At 41.5% G+C, this 22,571-nt stretch overlaps 1 protein-coding gene across 1 annotated transcript; it reads right to left on the bottom strand.

Annotated features, from left to right (window-relative positions):
• Nucleotides 1-1,530: 1,530 nt before the first annotated feature.
• LOC134386162 (retinitis pigmentosa 9 protein) lies at nucleotides 1,531-18,483 on the bottom strand. Its single transcript, XM_063108213.1, has 6 exons — nucleotides 18,221-18,483; nucleotides 10,619-10,649; nucleotides 9,406-9,535; nucleotides 5,652-5,743; nucleotides 2,915-2,976; nucleotides 1,531-2,150 (listed from the first exon to the last, which is right to left on the bottom strand). Exons 1-6 carry the CDS (start codon nucleotides 18,370-18,372, stop codon nucleotides 1,952-1,954), a joined length of 666 nt encoding a protein of 221 aa, XP_062964283.1. The 5' UTR covers nucleotides 18,373-18,483; the 3' UTR covers nucleotides 1,531-1,951.
• Nucleotides 18,484-22,571: the final 4,088 nt, after the last annotated feature.

The following is a 22,571-nucleotide window of genomic DNA, read 5'->3' as shown; positions in this document are numbered from 1 at the left end:
GAGGGGGAGAGGCAGAGATTGAGCGAGCTGGCTGGAGTAACACAGGCTGGGGTAGGAAGACCATACTGAGATCTGCTTGAAGACTTCCTGATTCCAGGTGACCCAACATCCTCCTATTGTGGGATCTGGAAAGACATTCCACTTTGTATTGAAACCATCCAATTCTTACTCCTTTTAGTTCTGTGGGAAGATTCAAGGAAGCAGGCTTTCATTAGTGTGCTAGTGTGAATGAGTTAAATCTAATTGCCTTTTAAACACTTCCACAATAGGACTTTGTAGTCTTGTGGAAGTACTGACTTCCAGGCATTTTAATGGACTAGGGCTCTCTGGATGGTAGGAAAATGTCAAGACCACAGAGGGTAGGGGGAAAATGACAGTAGACGGAAGAGAAGCAATCTATGTATAGTTTCTCCTACTTTGTAATTCTGCCTAGAGTCTGACCTTACCCTAGGGACTAGATAAAAAGTGAGGTTCTGTGGAAAATGGGGACCAAATGAAGGGTCACTTCTGAACAAACCTATCATTCTCCCAAGAGGCTATTTCACCCTGTGGCAGGTTAGTTTCTTGGGACAAGACTCTGAGATGGAGATTTGTGTGCTGGAAATTTCCTGTTGGTGTTCTTAGGAATAACATCTCTGAAGGGGCAAAGGAAACATGATTGCTTAATGCAATCACAACAAAGGCCTCAGCCACTCCCACTGAGGACTTCTTCCTAGCTATGATCACCCTGATGAATCGTCACTTTTTGTGGTAAGGGGCCACATTTTATACCTGTCTTGGCCAGTCACTGAAATGTAGGATGTCCCTGGGAAGGTAATATGAGTTTGGGTGGGGCAGCCCTCCACAGGCAAGGGCAATCCCTGGAGAGGGGAAGCCCATGCAACTGTTAGCTGTTGGGAGAGTAAATACTTCCACGCAAAAGTAGGGGTAGGGTGGGGTTAGATATGGGTGGGAAAACATAGCATCCCCTTCAACTTTCAAATCATGTTCCAACTGGAGAATTTATGTATATATTCAATAAATTTGTATTGAACACCACTGTCTTGCATCATGTTAGAAGCTGAGCATGCAATATATTAGAAAGTCTCTGCAATCAAGAAGCTTCCAGACTCCTGGGCAGTCAGGCCAGTAACCATTTGTAATAGTGTACTGGCTGCTTTCTTTACACAAATACTATACACACTCACCTGCACATTGTTACATTTTAAACTTGAGTATAAAAATGACCATTTTAATATACAGCACATTTGGCCTTGCTGTCATATAAAAGGTGTGCATTTATAGTCACCTGACATAATTTGTTAATTGGGGAGAGAGATTCCTATAACAAGAATAAACCTTGTGAGGCTGCATTGTATTTAATTTGTTTGTCACACACAAAATATTTCTGGAAGACGTCACGAGAAACTGGGAACATTGGTAACCACTGGGGAAGGGAACGGGTAGAAAGGAATGAAGTGTTTTCATGATTTTAAATTTGGACCACATGCATGTGTCATTCATAAATACATGTAAAAAATACATTGCAAATATAGATAATGAGCTTTTATTATCCTCAACAACAGAGAAGAGTCAAGCCTGAGGTCTGTGGGAACTGAGTCACCCACTATGGAGGGCAGAAGCTGTGGCAGCACCTGCAAGAGCTTCCCCAGAGATGCCCTCCTCGTCCTGCCACCGTGCAGGCGGCATCTTACAGCAATGACAAACTCAGGCGACCAGCAGGGAGGAGGGCGCCCAGTTAAGTTTCCTGCCTGAAACTGGCCACAGTCCAGAGCTGGCACCTGGGAGGACACTGGCCCCTGTCCTGCGGGTGGGTGAGAAGTCACAGCTGCGACAACAAACACCCTCCTCTGGGTGTCTCCGTCTGTTCCGCTCTGCCTGCATCTCCCTCTGGGCTCCGGCCACCGTGTGTGATTTCTGAGAAGACACTGCTGAACACGTCAAGTCCCTGTCACTCTAGGTCGGAACTCTCATGTGACCTGGGAGACTTGTGCTTCCGTTTTTTCTTCTTTTTCTTTTCCTTCTTCCTTTTCTTATGCTTTTCTTTCTTCTTCTTTTTCTTGTGCTTCTCTTCACATTCCGAGGAACTGGAGCTGCTCCCGTCTCCATCGGACGTGGAATCCTCCAGTAACTGTTTTAACTGCTGTATCCTAAACGTGGAAGATTGATCAAAGAACTGTGGTTTTTAACTTTAATTTCAAACAGTTTTCTGAGGTTAATATATGATTTATCAGCGTATGGGGCGTGGTCACCAACAACCACTTCACTAAAGGCAGTGCTTATTTTTGTTTTTATGTTTTCCCCGTACTAGTCCACATGAATGTCTATTTTACGTGACTGTAGCCAACGTAGAAGCCACGCTGTGTTCTTTTCACTGTCCTGCACACTTCTCACGTCCCCTCAGCCCTTACTACTGTAACTTCTAACAGACGCACACTTTACTAAGCCATTCACTCACTGCTCAATTTCACAGGAGATAATCTCCTTCCTCAACAATTATAATTCAGTGCAACCAATTTGAAAAAAAAAAAGTCTCCTGTTTTTTCACCCTCTCTTTAATCATGTCTAAGAATAATTTTTAACAAAAGCTCAGATCTCTTAAAGACACTGGAGAAGACAAACTAAATCATGTGCAAGGGTCTGTCACACAGCACAAGTACAGCAGACTCCACGTGAACCAACTGCAGTGGCGTGAGTGGGCTGACCGAGCCCACTGCTTCATGCTGACCCAAGCAGAAAGGAGGAGGCCTGGCCACTCCCCAGCACTGGCCGAGCCATGACTGCTGCCCTCCAAACACCTCCCAATCTAAGTACCATGTTTGCTAAACCGTCCCCTTAATATTTGAATGGTTGTTTCTAACTTTATATAATTTTAATCTGTAAGAGGATATTGTTATCATCAGGATGACCTCACCTTATATCCTTTTCATGTCTTTTATTCTCTCGAATGATGTCATACATGGGGTCTTCATGTGCCTTAAGGGTCAGAGAAGGTTACGGTTTGATTAGGCTTCATGGACTGCTTGTTAAACAAAAATTAAACCCCTGTGTTACTAAAAAGTTATTTTTTTACTGTTTGATGTAGCTTTATGTGCAACATTTTCTAATCCTTTTGAAAGGTCACATCGCTGAAAATTCATTAAGACTACAGAAAGAGTTTTACAATTAGAAAAATAGGTCATTAAATATTCTTCATGAGGAAATAACTGCATAAACCATAACGGCATACTCAAGTTTAGAAATGCTGAGGTTATTCTCTCTGTTCTGCATGGATAGATGACCATGAGATAGTCTTAAGCAAAACAAATGAGTTTCAAAATGATATAGAAGAATGACCCATTTCTAAGTACAGAAAAATACATGTTACATGCCCCAAAGAAGTCTGGAAATACATGCCTCAGACTACTTGCTGTAAACCCAATCTGGCGAGAGGGAAGCAAGATTGGTATTGGTGGTGAAAACCTTCCTGAGTTTCCCATTTTATTTAATAAGATAAACGTATTCTTGTATTATTTAAATAATTTAAAATGACTTAAAGTACTTAAAAATAGGCATATACATAGTAGAAATATTATGGTAAGTGAATTATTTTAATTTTAAGAAAGAGTACATGTTTTTATATAACTTTTAGATATTACAAAAGTTAATTTAAAAAAATCTATTATTTCATCAGCCAGGAATAATTACTGTTAATATTTGGAGTGTTTCTTCTAGACACTTTTTCACAATTCATGAAAAATTATAATCATATTAAACACAAAATTCTGTTGTTTTCCACTTATGTTTTCATACACATTTCTCATAACATTACACATTCTTCTAAAACATAATTCCCTGTTTTTCTTTTTTTGTGTGTGTCTGGCAGGTATGGGAATACAAACCCTTGACCTTGGTGTTATCAGTAATATGCTCTAACCAACTGAGCTATCTGGACAGCCTAAAACATAATTCCCTTTTTTGTTTGTTTTTATTTATTCATTAACTTATCTATTTTTATTATAACAAAGTTAATTGCATGTATCTCTAGGGTACAGAGTTGAACCTCAATACTTGTGTGCAACATGTGATGCTCACACATCAGAATAACTATATATGCAACAATATACAGTATCACTGCTGTGGCCCTTTACCCATTCCTCCCTCCCTACTCTCTTCCCACTCTAGTAACCTCAGTTGTCCTTTTGAAAGTTCAATCCGTTATTGTGAATGATGTATCTTTCTTTCTTTCATTTACATGTTCATTATGTTAGCTCCCACTTATAAATAAGTGGTATTTCCCTTTCTGTGCCTGGCTTATTTCACGTACTATGATTTTCTCTAAGTTCATCCCTTTTATTGCGAACGGCATTATTTCATTCTTTTTTATAACTGAATAATATTCCATTGTGTATATATACCCCATTTTCCTTATCCAGTCATCTGATGATGGACATTTAGGTTGGTTCCAACTCTTGGCTACTGTAAATAGAGCTGTGATAAACATGGGAGTGCAGGTGTTTCTTTGACAGGATGATTTCCATTCCTTTGGGTATATACCCAGAAGTGGGATTGCTGGATCATATGGCAGTTCTGTCTGAAGTTAAAACATACTTTCTAATATCTAATTTCTATATTACAGTAATTTATGTTGGTATATAGGACTGTTAAGTTGTTTCCTATAATTTTAATTTCCATTTTTTAAAACCTTATAAATAATTATGAATGTTATGCTATACGGATGTTCTTATATCCCTAGGGTAAATTCTTAGAAGTTGGATTTCTGAGTTAAAAAAAAAAGTTTCAAGTTCTTGAATTTATTAATGAGCTGTGTTTTCTAGTATCTATAAAAATCGACAGTTCACCTAGAAGGGTTTGATCCAGAATACTTTTTTCATATTATAAAAAACTTTAACTGTTTTAAAAAGTTTGGAGAATTTCTGTTGACCCCAGTTTGATATATGCTGATAACCCATTATAGCTACACTGTAGCATAATTCCCTTGGCAGAAGCAGGTACTGAATTGTGAACTAACAGTTCTGCGAGGTAACTCTGTTAAAATAAAGTGAGGAAATGCAAGGTATGTCTTACTATCACCTAAAGAGGAAATATACACATACCTCTAGCTTAAAGTAGAAAGATATCTTTAGATAAAAACTGGAAAACTAAAACCTGATTTTAGTTATAAAACGTGACTTTTATATATAATAAGTTAAAAAAGGGGGTTGAAAAGATCACAATGTCTGCTTCAGAAAAAGAATCACTGTTCCCCAGGTATAAGTAAAGAACACTTTAGTAAGGAGTTAGTTTTCTGTGAAAGAGCTAATCTGTCACACAAATGCAGTTTAACAGAGGTGTAGTGAAGAGCAGACACTTTGGTCAAAAGGCTTCTGGGAGGGCCGGCCCGTGGCTCACTCGGGAGAGTGCGGTGCTCACAACACCAAGGCTGCGGGTTCGGATCCTATATAGAGATGGCCGGTTGCTCACTGGGTGAGCGTGGTGCTGACAACACCAAGTCAAGGGTTAAGATCCCCTTACCGGTCATCTTTAAAAAAAAAAAAAAAGGCTTCTGGGAGTGTATTTTATGTGAACATTGAGGTCACCGGTGACTACCTGATTCATTGATATTCACCATCTCTGATAAATGTAAATTGACATTGTGGAGTTTTACTTACCACTCTGAACTGTTCTAACTTCTGGTTGCCTTTGATAAAGAAAGGGCATTCTTTGTCCCCTGTTCGGTGACCGTACCGTTTGCAACGCCAACCTAAAAACAAAGAAAAAGGAAAATATTTCTGTAAGGTAACACAGTTTCACCTAATTGAGATAAAGAATCAGTAGATTACATTCAAGTTTTTCTTCATTAAACTCCAGTTGTAAAAGCAAATGCAATCAGTGGATAAACCATGTAAGATCCCAGAAAACAAAGATAAATTAATGGCGTCCACAAGTATCCTTTAATCTTGTAGCTTCAGGAATGAATATTCGATCACCAAGTATTTATGAAGCAACCCAATACAAAAGCACTTCAACAGCCGAATTGTTTTTAGGGTGTCTCACTATATTTTTCCAAGTAAATCTTAAATAAGTTCTCTTAAAATGTTAATGTCCTCTGAACCCTAGTATAACTTTACCTGTAGAACAGGGAAACTGTCCTGCTTAAAGAGGTTTGTTATTAGAAGCCGCAGAAGGTCCTGATGGGGAACTAGGAGGAGACATAACTAGGGAATGCATATACATGTTCCAAGGCAACAAAGGGAAACGTACATCTTGGTGGAATTTCAGCGATTATGGACTTTGCTCAGGCATTGAGATCCGGGAACAAGGAAGTGGTGAGGAAAGCTGGAATGGATGAGACCCTTGTTACTTCTCTCATCTGTTTTCATCCTCTCAGAATTACCCGGGCTTGAGGCAAAACAGGAAATTACATGGCAGTGGTGAGCTAAGTGAGACCCTGCCTTTGGGTATTATGAGCAACTCCAACCAAGGAGGTCAGAAAGCATGAAGAGGGATAACAGGTGAGATGAGCCAATTTTGCTCCAGGCTGACACCTACAGAAAATATGTAGTGAAAGGGAAAGAAAGTTTATTTTTATTCGAGGATTTGATATAGGAAACCATTGATAAAATTGAAGTTTTTTTATTGACTGTCTCTGAGCTGCCCCATCCTCCTCTACCCCACTACTTAAAGTTTAGGGAAAGGACTATACTGCCTCACTGGCTAAAGTCAGGGGACATAAATGCAATGAAACATGGACTGACGTGTAGGTATCTAGAAGATACTGTTTCTGCTCAATATTCTCTTACCATTAAAGGAAAGGTAATCCTCAAAGCAAAATTGCCAGCAAATTGACAACAAGAGGGAGATTATTAGAAATCACAGAATCAGGCCCTACCCCTCAAAAACTGATATACAACCTACATTTAAAGATGTATTGATATTTGTAGACATAGCGAAGTTTGAGAACCACTTTTCTAGTTAACAATAGAATAAATAAACTCAGTGAAAGTTTGTCTAGGTGTGTGTGTCTTTTTTTTCCCCTCTGGGATGGGTCCAAGCTTTGTGGGGCCTGAAGCTTATATCTCCTGGAAGAGACAGCAGGAAGAAAAGCCGTTAAGGAAAAGAAATACAAAAATATATTTTTGCCTTGGAAATTTTTACAACATAGGACCATATGAACACATTGCTGGGATCCGTACAGGCCTTTGAAAGGCACAAGTTGGGGAACTAAAGCTTAAGCTTCTTTAACTTCTTCATAAACTGGCTCTGGTCCCAAACCAAACCCTCTTATTTTCCAAGTGAATGAAAAGAAACGTAAAACCATAAGTGAAATGCAATTAGCCACTTCATCAAACAGAACAGTGGTTTTCAAGGTTTTTTGAGAACATGGAAAACTAAACACACTGATTTGCCATCACTCCCATCCTGAGATTCCATGAAAATGATAACAAAGGGAATTCCTTTAGGGGCTGGCTGGATAGCTCGGTTGGTGAGAGTGTGGTGTTATAACACCAAGGTCAAGGGTTTGGATCCCCGTACTGGCCACCAAAAAAAAAAAAAAGGAATGCCTTTTAAAAAAAATCAGAAACCAGAAGGCACCTCAATAATAGCCAAGTGACAACCTCCATAAAAACAATGAAAATAATTGCAAATTTGCCCAAATCAGCTTCCTTAAAATGCTGGAAGTTAACCAAAGACTTGACACAATCTGAGGACCATTAGTTCAAGGAAAACTACTGAACCTCAATAAGAACAGCAAGATTTCTGCTATTTTAACTACGCCTACTCCCAACCCTCTCTCCCAGTTCTGCAATAGTCTTGAAAATCAGCAGTTTCAGCCACCCAAAGGGGAAGACTGGGTTTTAAACTCCTCAAAAAGCCCTAACCACAGAGCACTGTCACTGTTTGACCTGTCTCACAGCTCCCTGGAAAAGCACATATATAGGGTGTTGTCCTTATCTGACCAGTTATGCTATTCATTCTACAGGAAAAGCCTTCCCCTCAGGATATTTTTTGAAAACAATTAACTGCAATTGTTTAACATCACAACTGCCCAAGGCTGCAATATCAGTTGGGAAAATGAAGCCCTAGCCAAAAATTTAAGAGTAAGATCTGGGAAAAGAGATATCCAAAGGAGACTTTCAAAAGTTCTGACATAGCCCACAGAGCAGGGAAGGAAAAAAGGGTTCTGGGCATCAAGAAGGCTGTGTACGTGTGCAAGGCTGTGCACACACACAGTAACGGCTTGAGAAGGCCCTATTCTCTCACTTCTGGCTGACCTCGAGGCCTTGTGCAAGCAGGCGGTGGAAGCTAAGGCAGACATGTAAGCTGCGTGAGCGTTGAAGGTATACTCCAACACACATACAGCCTCTTGGAAAAGGGCAGACATTCAGTCCCTAATAGCTGGGGAAGGGAGACTGCTAGATGATAAACATGGGGGCAGCCACCCTCGGAAGATAAAATGGATAGAACACCTCTAGTATCTGAATTGAATGTCTTCTGATTCAAGCTTGGGAACAATTTGGAGTTGAAATTAGACATCAGTACATGGAAAGCAAAAACAATAACAACAGCAACAAAACAACACTTGAAAACAACAATCCATTGATTTGACAGCGGGAGGCCAATTATGCAGGCTGCACGTAACCAGTTTACTGCATGACTCATCTCTAAAAATAACGGACACCAAAGACCTAACTAAAGTTACGATGCAATTAGTACTGGGAAAATGAGATAGAACAAGGGTACACCTGTGTGGTGAGAAGAGGGGAGTGAACTAATTCTCATTTTCATGTACAAAGTCAATAGATAATGCCTAAACCTGAAAAATCAAGGAGCAACAATGCAGGCATGATCTTAAGACATGTAGAGATAAACATCAAAACAACCAACTAAAACAGTTTTTCTCTTTTGAAGAGTGTTTTTTTACACCCTAAAAGGTGTTATGCTCAGGTAAGGCAGGAGCTGTGCAGAGAGCACTACCTGTCCAGACCAACCCTCTGTGGCCTGCAGTGGCTCCTCTCGGGTTACATGGATAAAACATCACTTAACACCCACTGAAGGAGGTGGCCCACGGAGGCAAGACCCAAAGAGACCTCCCCTCCAAGGCATGGCTCACTCCCATGGCATTTCTACCATGGAATGTTCTTTTTGTTACAGGAATATGACTGAAGAGTGTACTTGCAAGGCAGCGACAGTCCTCAGGAAAGACTGCTGGACTCGCAGTCAGAAGCCCTGGGGTCAAAGTGTTGTTCCACCTTTTCCCTTGGACCACTTACTAACATATGCAAGTCTGCTTCCTCACCTCGAAAATGGAAACCATGCCACAACGTTAAGAGGACTTGGTGAGGACAAATTAAATAAAAGAAGTAAACACACTTTGTAACGTGCATGGATTAGGAGTGATCCTTAAAACTCTTCCACACTTACACTGCATAACTTTGACTTCTTTCCCCAGGGGCATCCAAAGTCCTTTGGTTGGCGCATGAGCCAAAAATTCCCTGGCATGTTCGTTGCCTGGTACATCTGGTATACAGTCTTCTGGCTTAGTCTCATCTTCCTAAATGAAGGAAACAACATACCAATGACATGGCAAAAGAGCACTGGAATTCTCTCCAGCCTGCTTTAGAACCCCTCTCATCCTCAATTATCCCCTTTCAAAACCTAGACAGAAAGGCCAGTTATGCCTAACAGGAAACAGGCAATAAATTTACCAGAAGAACTTATACCACAAACACAATGCAGTTCTTAGAGAAAAGTTACTGGTGAGGCAGAAAAGTAGTCTGTCCTTCATTTAGGAATGATTTGTGAGCTCCAAATTCTGATGTAAATTAGATTCTCAGATCAATAACAAAGATTTCTCTATCTCAAAATGTGTCGGATGAGGCAAGTGCAAGAATTAAAGTAAACAAGATTTTCTGGAATAACAAAAATGGCATGTTATAATAAAATAGCTTATTATAATATACCTTAAAGGCCAGCGTCATGTTTCACAGCCACATGCCGTATATCTGATATGCACGTTCACCACTGAATCATTGCATTTACAATTAAGGTGCTTTGGGTTTTTTAATTTCTATTTTTTTTCGAGCTTCCATGAATATTAAACTTATAATAGAAGAATGTTTTTAATTCTAACTGAAAGTTACCAAACACAACACATTGTTTCAGCCTTTGCCTGCTACTCTAAGCCTCCCTCATGCAGAAACCCCCTGATCCCATGGCCAGGGAGTTGGAGGCAGGACCCCTGCACCGGGGAGTTCTCAGGCCTCAGAGTCTACTGGTCTCTGAGTTGATGAGACTCACAGGGCGGAGTAAGGGGCTGAGCTGGTGAGGCAGACAAGGAGAACAGGTAGCAGAGCTTAGAGATGGTACAGTCAGGAGCGAGAAAAGGGGAGCCAGGGTCAAGAATCCTGTGTGCTGCACTGGCTACATGGGGAAGGAACACAGGGCTGATGAAATTTCCACAAAGGCACAGGCTTGCAGCAGAGCCAAACTTTATGACCCTTCTGGCATCCACAGGGAAGAAACAGGGTTTTCATAAAAGGAGGTTTAAAACCTTATGCAACCATTTTTCATAACAAGCTACTGGGTCTGCAAGTATGTCTAATGGAATAACCAACACTACAAAGTTAGTACTAACCTTGATAAGCCCAGGAGGAGGTTTCTCATAACTGAAAAACAAAAAACAATAAGACTCCATCAACCATGTTAATGGGAACATAACACATCAAATTAATGCAAAACAGAGCTGTTGGGTTTTTAATCAGAAATTTTAGACATAATAAGCTTTCATCATCTGATTTGCAGATGTTGAAGCTCAAGACACACCACCCGAAAATATGACTGCGGGAGACCAGAATATGCCACCCCAAAATATACCTCATTGTCATATTGATTATTTTGAGCTGGTTATTTTGAGAAAACATAGATACAGGAGTAGCTCTGAAAAGCCACTGTTTTGTAAAGGAAATTTACATCTATAAAGGAAATTTACATTAATAATAAAGGTATTTGTATCAGGAAGACAGCTGCTTCAAGACCACCTTTATTACCTGAGAGACTTTCATCTGCATAACAAGATGACCTTTATTCATCATACATTTCCTCCCCTCACCCTTCACCCTCCATAATTTGTCTCCATCATCGCCCACAAGCCCCAAGCCCCTATTCCTTTCTGGAGCTCAGGGTCTATATTAGGTTCACTATCTGGTCCTTCTTTGAGTCTCATATCTTTGCAGGAATCCCGTGTGTGCACATAAAATTAATTTTTTTTTCTCCTATTAATCTGTCTTATGTCAATTGAATTCATCACCTAGCCAAAAACCCTAGAAGGGTCTCCCTCCTCTACACAGACCAAGAATAACCTGGGATGAGCAGAAGCTTCTCCTGCCAGTGCTGAGCTGCACCAGCCACCAGAGACCGGCCAGGCCTTCCTTATTTCCATCCAGAGACTGAACTCCAGAGAGCCCCAGAAGGCTGAGCCTGCAAGTCTGCCTTTGGGACAGGCAGCAACACGAGAAAGAAATTGTGGAGTCCAGGTGTCCATATACTCAATACAGCTCTCAGACTCTTAAAGGAATTCTTACCTTCTCTACAAAGAATAATACATAAACATTTTTAGCACAGATATGTGCCTTAACCCTCTAAACCTCCAAGGAAGTACTTGTTTTAATACTTCAGAATGGCTACAAAATATAGAAACACTTAATGATTTAATGTTTTCTACATCTTAACCCACTTCTTATGCACTGACTTTAAAGACCCTTAGGAACAGAGTAAATATTGGGAGTAGGGAAAATTAGGGAGAATCAACTAAGGGAAAAGTGAAATGTTTTTCCAAAAGCCCATCTCCAAGGGGTGGGAGAAAAGGACTTTGCAGGATTGATGGATGAGAAATGCCATGAGTCACTACGGTGAGAAAGACTTCCCTTTGGCTCCATCTGTGGACCCTTCCAAAGAATGCTATCACCCTCACCATCACTAATCCAGAGCTGCTCTAAGGGACAGAGGAAGAATTACCCCCTGAAGAGTACCTAGTAAACAACTGGATATATGCAGAATTAGCTTTTTAAGTATGATACAGTACTTTTTCAAAGCAAATACTTAAAGTATTTTCTAATGGAAATCTGTGGCATGTCATAGGCAAGAACAATGGGAAGATGATACAGTCTATCTGTAGCCATGCATTTGGAATATTAATACTATGCTGTATGCATAGGGGCCTAAGAGAGTTTGGTGGAGTTGTTTTAAGAGAGGAGGTGGTAAAGTCTATGTAAATATCCAATAATAAGTTATTTTTGCTACAGGAGTTATACAAACAACATATGACCAAACAAAGTTTCAAATTCTTGAAAAATATGTAATTGTTTTTGCCTAGAAGGAAAAGGAGTGTGATGGAACTGCATGTGGAACATACTATAAAGCACATGTACTTCACAGGGCCTGGTTTTCCAAAGCCTTGCAGTTTCAAATATTGACCTTGGAAGGAGAGGAAATTTTCCTCAGGCTATAAGTCTCTGTTGCAAGATAAGAATTTTGGCACAGCAGGTTGCTGGCTCAAAGACAGACTAGTTACTGACTGTTATGTAAAGATACTGAGAAATTGCTGTAAGAAGGAATATTTGCTAAGACCAAGCTTTTGTTAATCGCCTTACTGGAATGTCATCTGTCTTGTTTCACTGAAAGTTACCAGCCTATATTGTTAAACTATAACCCCACCTATGTCTCTTCCTGTAACTTCCTGGTCTGGAAAATAAATGCAGGAAGAGAACCCAGTTCAGCGTTAATTTCTCAAACTGAAGGGATGGCTCTTGCTTGAGCGTTCCCAGGGAGATTAACCACTTCAGGGCCTCTCACTGCTCTGTAGAGATAGGCTCTGAGTAATCCTTTCATCTCCGTCACCCAGGGGAAGTGGGGTGACAAATCCATGGGGGGTGAAGCAATGCAAAGCAACAACTGCACATTTGAATTCTATTATTATTATTAACAATGGCATTCCTTAAAAAGTCCATTTTGCAACTGTTTCCACAAGTTTAAAGGAAGATGGCTGATGCTTTCTTCCCTAGGGCTAAACAATTCATTACTATATATAGCATGTTAAAAGAGAGATTTCTCAAAGTTTAAAGTTATATTTAACTACCAAATATATCAGATTTGGAGATGGGAACGGGAGTTGTGTTTATTGTACTGTTTGGCTTCTGACTGTGACAGGTGAGAAGTTTGCATTATCGTTTTAGTCAACTCTCAAACTTTTTTTAAAAAGTTAGCAGAGGTCCATTATTTTGCACCATTTGTGAAGCCTTGCTATTAAATCGTTAAGACTGTAGTAAGTAGCTCTGAGCAGTACGAAGACTTAATATTACATAAGAGAAAAAAAATGTTATCTTCCTGTGTGGGTATGAGGCAAGCAATCAAACATTTAAAAATACTGTTTGTGTTTTCGAGTGCTGGGGTGTGATTTCTTTCAGAAGGGTCCTTCACATAAACATATTCCATTCCACCCAATCGTTCTGCAGCTGTCTCCTATAGAAGGCACAGAGGAAACTGCCACACATGCCCAAGAGTCTCCATTCTTTTATGTCCAGCAGAGAGCTGAAATATGGGTGAAAGACTCTCATGCCTTCTGGGGCCTAGCAGGAATCGTCAAAGAGTAAGCAAAGTTAAGATCAAGTGTAAGAAAACGGCCAGAGGAGACTGAGAAGGCCTAAAGAGGACACATCAGGGGGAAAAAGATTGGAACGCAATTTGTAAAAAACCACTATGAGGCTTTCCGTTTAGCATGGCCAACTTACCAACTTGCTTACCTGACTTCTCTCCCCAGACTCCCTTAAACATGACAGTAAGGGAACGAAAAAGGTAAGGAGCCACAAAGACACCGAGAGAGGCAATAACGGCAGAGAACACTTATGAGCAAAGTCTGGGAAGACCACGGAAAGTGGAAGAAAGTAGTAATTGACTTCTCTAGGTGCGGGAAGTTATCACAATCTTTGAAAGATGGGGGGCTGGGAGTATGGACGCCAAGAAGCTAAAGCCAGCAGTCCTCTCCTCCTCCCACAGCCCCAGGAGGCTCTGTCTGTCCTCACCCTTGACAGAGACCGCAGGCTTCGTCCCCTGTGAAGGTTAAGTGCAGATGCCCAGCTGCCTGGGAACGCTGGCAGAGCTGAGGATGGGGATGAGGGTGAGCAAGGTTGCTGAGCCCTAGTCTGAACTCGAGAGCGCTGCTCCTTCCCCTTCCATCCCAGTCCAGAGCACTGGCAGCCAGCCATATTTCTGGCACTCAGGCCTGAGGCGGGAAGTTTCTTCTTTGGATAAACTGAATGGGCCTTCCCAGAAAATGCCACCTACTGATAGGTGGAAGTCTCCCCCATAAAAAGGGCCGATCAGTCTGGTCTCCCTACAGTGAAACTCACCAGTCAGCAACCCAGGACTTGTTTTGCTCTTTCTCTCTTCCTCAACAGCCCCTGTTCAAAATAGCTTAATAGGGTCTCACTTTAAAAGAGACCCAAAGATCCCTACACATCAGAAAAAAATCTCCAAATAAAAAAATCAAAAGAAAAGGCAAGGAAGAAACAGAGGCAATGGAGGGAAAAGAAAACCAAAAAAGAAAAACTAATGGGTATCCTCAAAGATGAAAGAAGATATGTTACTGACAGAACAAGACAAGCTGCTTTGGAAAAAAAAATTCTCAGAACAAGAAAAAGCTCTTGAAAGTTAAAAATATGCTAACTGAAACATTATCATAAAACTGCAGAATATCAGAGATAATAGTTCTTTAAAGCTTCCAAAGGTGGGATGACGTAGAAGAAGGAACTTATATGCAAAGAGAATCAGGGGAGCATCAGACTTCTTAGCAACACTGGGAAATGGAAAATTGTGGCATACCACCTTTGAAGCTGAGTGAAAATAAATTTTACCCTAAAATTCTACACTTAGCCAAACTACCCATCATATTTGAGGTTAGACATTTTCACATATGCAAGGACTCAAAAAAAAAAAAGTGTCTCTAATGTACTCTGCGATAGAAATTACAGAATGTGCTTCAGCTAAATGAGAAAAAGACAGAAAAAGAAAGACAGAGGCTGCATGAAATGGGATCCAAGACAGAAGCCTGGTGAAAGAAGTCCCAGGACAATTATTATATAATCAGGCTTAAGAGGTACCATAGTAACCATAGTGTACTGGAGGAAAGCAGAAGGAAGATTCTAGGTTAAAAATGAACTGATAGAGTATCTGATATGTAGGAATGTAGAAAAAGTACTCTTAGCTTTTGGAGCCTTTGGGAAAAAATTAGCAAGAAATAGAAAATTAAGCAAATGAAAAAATGAGGCCCTTATTTACTTGAAAAATAGTAGTTGTACTAGAAAGCAAAAGATGTCAGAGAACACTATTTGGTGCAAAAGTGAATAATACTGCATAGTAACAATAACGTTAACACTAACTATTAATTTAGCAAAAATTCTTATCATGTAGCTGCATTATAAGGATGGAGAGAAGGGTAGGAAAACAACTAAAACTTTATCTACTATGTCCTGACATTAATAGGTGAATGAGACCAGAATATGCCACCCCAAATATGCCTTTTTGGCCTAAGGATTATTTTGGAAAACAACAGACACAGGAAAAGCTCTGAAACAAAATGAAACTACCTTTTCTGTAAGGGAAATACACATCCATAAAGGAAATCTCCATTGGTAAGCTGTCAGCCTCCCTGTACCAGGAAGAGAAGCGTGTCTCTCAATCACAAGAGAATCTTAACAATGGAGAAGGAACAGACTTAAGTGTCTAACAAACCTCACCTTAGTCACCACACTTTTCCTGGTCACCATCCCGTAACTCAAATCCTCCACACCCTTCTTTGATTTAGCTGAAGACTGTATTTAAGCCTGAATTCTAAGCCACCTTTTTGAGATCTTCTCATTCCCCTGGGTATCCCCCACTTATATATGAAATTAACATGTTAATAAGCTTCTATTTGTTTTCTTATTAGTCTGTCTTTTGTTACAAGGGCACCAGACCTTAGAAAAGTGGAGAGAGAAAAAACGTTCTTCCCTTAGCCAGGTAATGTCTACTGTGGAATCAAAAAAAATAGTATAAGCATATGACTTTGAAATAAGCAGTTAAATTCCAGATGAAAAAGCTAAGAGTTTCCTCGTGGAAAGATTGTGGGAGGGAGAGGTATAGGGAGTGTGTGGAAGGAATCACTGCAGAGTAGGGCCTCAAACCACTATTTTTTGAAATTAGCCTTTTAGTGTACTATTTGATGTTCAAACTGCATGAAATGTTACTCTAGAATAAATAGAATTTGATTTAAAAGTGTAAATTAAGTTTGGCCTAAAGGTTCTCTTGTAACAAGCAGCGAGTCTCAGCCACTCACAGGCACCCAACTGTTCCGCACCTCACGTCCGTCTTCTGCAGTTCAGTTTCTCTTCTCTGTGCATAACTCTTAGCCTACCATAAGGCAGCCCAGCCTGCTCTGAACGTATTCTGGTTCTGGCAGCTGCCTCATACTGAGTCATTCTTTGCTCAATTAATCTGTTAAGTTTAATATGTCTAAAGTTTTTCTTTTAACAAAGCAAACAAGCCCCTGAACTAGCCCAAGGAAACATGTGAACAGCCCAGCCGGTTTTAAATCTCTGAAACTGGAAAAGTGCACTGGTTTGGGAACCTTAGTCAGTTTAATGCTGCTATAACAGAAAACCTAAGGCTGGGTAATTTATTAAGAATAGATTTATTTCTTACACTTCCGGAGGCTGGAAAGTCCAAGATTAAGGGGACGCATCTGGTGAGGGCCTCATGACTGCGTCATCCTACGGTGGAAGGTGGAATGGCAAGAAAGGACGTGTGTGCGAGAGGGGTAAGGTGTCAAAAACATCCTTTTATTGAAAACATCTGACTTCCCTGGGAGACTGAGGGCGCCACAGAGTGACTTGAAAGGGCCAGGACTGCCTGGTAATGTGCATGCCGTCAATGCGGGGCCTGTATCCTGCACCCACTGCCCTGCTGAGGTGAAAAGTCATTCAGCTCTTGGGCCACACGGAAAACGGCAGGCCAGGCCTCAGCAAAGGAAAGGAAACATTCTGAATCACAGCTACCAGAAGACAACTTATAAAGAATTTTAACTCTCTGAAGAACTTTCCTTACATGACCTACTTATCATAGGTAACTAGAAGGGCCTGAAACAGAAGCGAATTGTTGAGTTACTGAGTGAACACCAGACTTTTAAGTCTAAGTTTGACTTCTATGGCTAATTATAGAATCACAGACAGGAAAGGAAAGGGTTACTAATGCAACTGACTTTTGTGTTGGGACTCAGGACACCACCCCGAATTATGTATGACTGGAGGAGATCGGATACACCACCCCAATATGTGCCACCCCGGGATATTGATTACTTCGAGCTAAAAGAAATCGAGAGCAAGCCAGCCAACACAGGACAACGTTTTCACCTCCCCTTCAATTGCCTACAATAAAGTATAAGATTCCCCTTTCCTAAAGGAAATTATTAGTAAAGGGATCTGCATCAGGAAGAGAGCGGCTTGGGCATGACTTTTGTCACCTGAGAGACACACCTGCCTAACAAGGCCGCCTTACTCACCGCTCATTCCTCCCCTCCCCTCCCACTTGTCTCCCCGCCCCCAGGAGCCCCAGGCCCTTTTCCCTGGCACGTCTTTGAGCCTCTTGTTTGTGGCGTTGCCATGGTAGGAACTGACAGTGGTTTTCTCTGTTACTCCGTTTTACGTGCATTTAATTTGTAGCCCAGCCAAAGGGCCTGGCCGGGTGGAGGGAGGCCCTTCCCCTCCCTGGTCGGAGTCTCCTCTGCACCTCCCTCTCTCCAGGCTGCCTGCGCTCCCCCGAGCCCTCGTCAGTCGGCCCCGCGGACCGGTGCAGAGCCGAGGACGGGAGGGCAAGTCCGCGCTGTCGCCCGCGCGGCCAGCCTGCCCGGGGTTTACGCACGGCCGCGTGGCTGGCCCCGGCCCAGTCTCCGTCCTCCTCCACCCGGACCCCAGAGGCCCGTCACAAGGGCTGCGCTCAACTTTGCTTTCGCCCACCGAAACCGGCCGAGCGCCCGCGACCGCGGGGACCGCCCTCCTCGGGACAGCCGAGCCCCGCGCGTGCGCCCGCCGGCTCCCAGGCCGAGGCCCCGCGACCGTTCGCTCCCGGCCCGCGCCGCCCGCCATCGGCCGCCGGCCCCGGCCTTTCCTCCCGCAGCGGGGGCGCCCGGGCCGCCGGGCCGGGGACTCACAAGGACTCCAGGTGCTTGAGCTGCTGCAGCTGCTGCGCGTCGTGCCGCCGCCGCTTCTGCTCCCGGCGCCGCTGCAGTTCCTGCTCGGGCGGCTCCCGCGGCCGCCGCGCGGCCCCCGCGCCCGCGTCGTCGCGCCCCGCCCGGGACGACATCGAGGCCCCGCGGCGCAGCTGAGGATGCGGCTGCGGAGACACCTCCTCCGCGCGGCGCCCGCCCGCCGCCGCCGCCGCCGCCCGGGCCCACCCGGCCGCGGGACCGCGTTCCAGCCGAGGCCGCCCGACCCCGCCTCCCGGCGGCCGGCCCCACAAGCCCGCGCTCGGAGCCGCCAGGCCCGCCGGTGCCGGAGGTCGCGGCGCGCCCCCTGGCGGCTGTCGGGCGCCGCGGCCGGGAGGGGGCCTGGGCGGGAGCCGGAGAGCGCCACCTGGAGCGCCAGCCGTCCCTGGCCGGCCACCGCCACCGCTGGGCCAAGACCTTCGTGGTCCCCATCCCCGGAGGCCCGGAAACGGGTGCAAGTCACGTTTGCATCCATCCCCCCAGTGCCTAGACGCCCGGGAGCTGCTCAGGACATAGTAGGATTCACCCATTTGGGGAAGGGAGCAAGACTCTCCATCTCAAGTCTCCAATTTTCCAGAGCATGTGATCTGGAAAATCATCATTGGAGCATAATCAACGTATATTGTATTTACCAACATTTGGGTTCTGGAAATCTAAATAAGCTAATACACAGTGTGTACTTGTTATGTGCCAATTATTGAGCTAAGCCCTAAATAAGAATGGATTTAATGTGGACTGGACCCGTGGCTCACTCCGGAAAGTGCGGCGCTGGGAGCGCTGAGGCCGCGCGGTTCGGATCCTATATAGGGATGGCTGGTGCGCTCACTGGCTGAGCGTGGTGCGGGCGACACCAAGCCCAGGGTTACGATCCCCTTACCGGTAACCAAAAAAAAATAATAATAATAATGGATTTAATGTTAAAAACCGCAATAAGTTCTGTTACTACACTTAGTTTATAGAAGGCCCAGAGAGCTCCGCAACATGCCCGAGGATGCAGAAATACTAAGTCCTAGAGCTAGGATTCAAAAGTGGTAGGTGCTTAAGCAGGTTGAATTTAGAAAATGTATCTGATATCTCCAGTCATTATAATTGTGTTAGCTTTGATAAAATGGAAGAATCCACAGTGAAAGAAAACAGTAGCATAGGGAAATATTTGCCTTAAGTGTGGCATTCAGTGTGATTGAGACCTAAAATAATGACGAGCTCTTTCAAATTTATTATAAAAAAATCCAAAAAAGATACATAAAGACTGTGAACACTCATGTGAAGTTACACTGATGAGTCTCAAATCTTGGAAATCAGGCTTCCCTCTGAGAGGGGATTGGTGCATTAACTACTGGTGGAAATTTCCTAGGCCAGTAAGACTACTATAAATGCCTTGCAAAACATGTCTTGGCACTCTAGTCAACAATTATTTGATCATATATGTGAGGGTTTATTGTGGGGCCGTCTCTTCTATTCCATTGGTCTGTATGTCTGTCTCTGTGTCAGTACCATACTATTTTGATTACTGTAGCTTTGTAGTAAGTTTTGAAATCAGGAAGTGTGGTGCTAGTCAACTCTGTTGTTTTTCAGTATTGTTTTGGCCATTTGCTTTCCCGTGAAATTCCATATGAACTTTAAGATCGGCATTTTTATTTCTGAAAAACGTCATTGGGATTTTGACAGGGATTGCATTGAATCTGTAGCTCACTTTGGGTAGTATTGACATCTTAACAATACCAAGTCTTTCAACCCATGAAAATGAGATGCGTTTTCATTTATTCATGTCTTCTTTAGTTTGTTTCAGCAAAGTTTTATAGTTTTCATTGTATAAGTATTTCGCCTCCTTGATTAAGTTTATTCCTCAGTATTTTATTCTTTTAGATGCTGTTGTAAATGGAATTGATTTTGTAATTTCTTTTTCAGATTATTTATTGTTAGTGTATAGAAATGCAACTGAATTTTGTGTGTTAATTTTGTATACTTCAACTTTGCCAAATCTGTTTATTAGTTCTGTTTTTTGTGTGAACTCTAGGGTTTCTACGTACAACATCATATCATCTGCAAACAGAGATTTTACTTCTACCTGTCTTCTGTGGATTGAATGTCCCCCCAAATTCACTGAAGCTTAATCCGCACTGTAACTGTAGGGAGCAGGAAATTATGGTCATTGAAAGGTGGGGTCTTGAAGAGGTGATTAGACTGTGAGGACCATGCCCCAATAAATGGATTAATTGATGGTTTAATGGTGGTCATGGGCATGGTTCTGAGGGCTTCAAAAAGAGGAGTGAGAAGTTAGCTCTTTCTCTGCTTCTGCCATCTGCCATGAGACACCTTGCTTTGCTATGAAGAGTTATTACCCACCACCAAGGCTGTCACTGGATGAGTTCCCTGGACTTTGGACTTCCCAGCCTCCAAAACTAAGCAATAAATCTCATTTCTTTATAAATTACCCAGTTTCAGGTATTTGTTATAATTAACAGAAACAAAACACTACACTGTCCAATTTACATGTCTTATATTTGTTTTTCTTGCTTAATGGGTCTTCCAGTAATATGTTAAGTAGAAGTGGCAAAAACAGATGTCCTTGCCTTATTACTTATCGTAGAAGCAAAGCTTTCAGTCTTTTACCATTGAGTATGAAGTTTGCTGTGGGTTTTTCATCTATGACTTTTAGTATGTGGAGATAGTCTCCTTTTATTTCTAGTTTATTGTGTGTTTTTAATCAAGAAAGGATATCAGATTTTGTCAAATCCTTTTCCTGCATCAGTTGAGATGATCTTGTGGGTTTCCTTTCCCATCATTCTGTTAATGTGGCAGTTCACGTTTATTGATTTTCATATGTTGAATCACCCTTAAGTTCAAGGAATAAATCTCACTGGTCATTGTGTATAATCCTGTTAATATGGCGCTGAATTCATTTTGCCAGTATTTTGTTGACAATTTTTGCATCAATATTAAGGGATATTGGGCTATAGTTTTATTTTCTTGTAGCGTCCTTGTCTGGCTTTTGCATCAGGGCAATGCTGACCTCAGAATGAGTTAGGAAGTTTTCCTTCCTCTTCAATTATTTGGAAAAGATTGAGAAGCATTGGTGTTAGTTCTTTTAATGTTTAATAGAATTCACCAGTGAAGCTATTAGTTCCAGAGCTTTTTTTGTTGGAAGATTTGTGAGTACTGATTTAATCTTCTTACTAGTTGTATGACTATTCAGACTTTCTATTTCTTCATGATTTAGTCTTAGTTTTGGTGTTTCTAGTAATTCATACGTTTTACCTAGGTTATCTAATTTATCAGTGTATAATTGTTCATAATACTTGCTTTATAATCTTTTTTATTTCTGTAGAATGGGTAGTAATATCTCCATTTTCATTTTTTATTTTAGTAATTTAAGTCTTCTCTCTTTTTTTCTTAGTTCATCTAACTACAGGTTTGTCAATTTTGCTGACCTTTCCAAAGAACCAAATTTTGGTTTTATTGATATCTTTACTATTTCCTTTCTTCTTCTAGCTTTGGGTTTAGTTCTTCTTTTTTAGTTCCTTAAGTTGTAAAGTCAGGTTGTTGATTTGAGATCTTTTCTGGTTTTTAACGTAAGCATATATAGCTATAAATTTTCCCCTTAGCCCTATTTTAGCTGCCTCCCATAAGCTTTTCATTTGCATTGGTCTTTAAGTATTTTCTAATTTCCCTTTTGATTCTTCTTTGATCTGTTGGTTATTTAAGAATATGTCATTTAATTTTCACAAATTTGTGAATTTTCCAGTTTTACTTATATTATTGATTCCTAATTTCATCCTATCATGGTTGGAGAAGATACTTTGTCTAATATCTATCTTCTTAAATCTATTGAGACTTAATTTGTGCCTAATACAAGGGTACTTCAAAATGTTAATGGAAAGATTTGTATTATCTTTTAATGCTGTTTTTCCACAAATGTTTTGAAGTACCCTCATATATGGTCTATGCAGAAAATATCCCATGTGTGCTTCAAAAGAATATGCATGCAGTTGTTGTTGGGTAGAGTGTTCTGTAAATGTCTTTTAGATCTAGTTGGCTTATTTTGTTGTTTAAGTCTTCTGTTTCCTTACTTATAGTCGGTCTAGTTGTTCCATCCATTACTGAGAGTGAGATATGAAAGTATCCAGCTATATATGTAGAACTATTTCTTCCTTTCTGTTAGTTTTTGCTTCATATATTTTGATGGTCTGTCATTAGGTGCATAAATGTTTATACTTGTTATATCTTCTTGCTGTATTGAACCTTTTATTAATATATAATATCTTTCTTTGTCTCTTGTAACCTTTTTTGATTTAAC

Source organism: Cynocephalus volans, chromosome 9 (assembly GCF_027409185.1).
Source record: "Cynocephalus volans isolate mCynVol1 chromosome 9, mCynVol1.pri, whole genome shotgun sequence".
Taxonomy (NCBI): Eukaryota; Metazoa; Chordata; class Mammalia; order Dermoptera; family Cynocephalidae; genus Cynocephalus; species Cynocephalus volans.
This window is presented reverse-complemented; position numbering and strand designations above follow the sequence as displayed.

Bases quoted from the DNA above. Each gene is read 5' to 3' on its own strand.
- LOC134386162 (XM_063108213.1), bottom strand. From the start codon at position 18,372: ATGTCGTCCCGGGCGGGGCGCGACGACGCGGGCGCGGGGGCCGCGCGG. The intron at 5,744-9,405 runs GTAAGTGTGGAA...CTTTGTTTTTAG, and splicing joins AGAAGTCAAAGTTATGCAGT to GTTGGCGTTGCAAACGGTAC. The intron at 2,151-2,914 runs GTGAGGTCATCC...TTCCACGTTTAG, and splicing joins AGACATGAAAAGGATATAAG to GATACAGCAGTTAAAACAGT.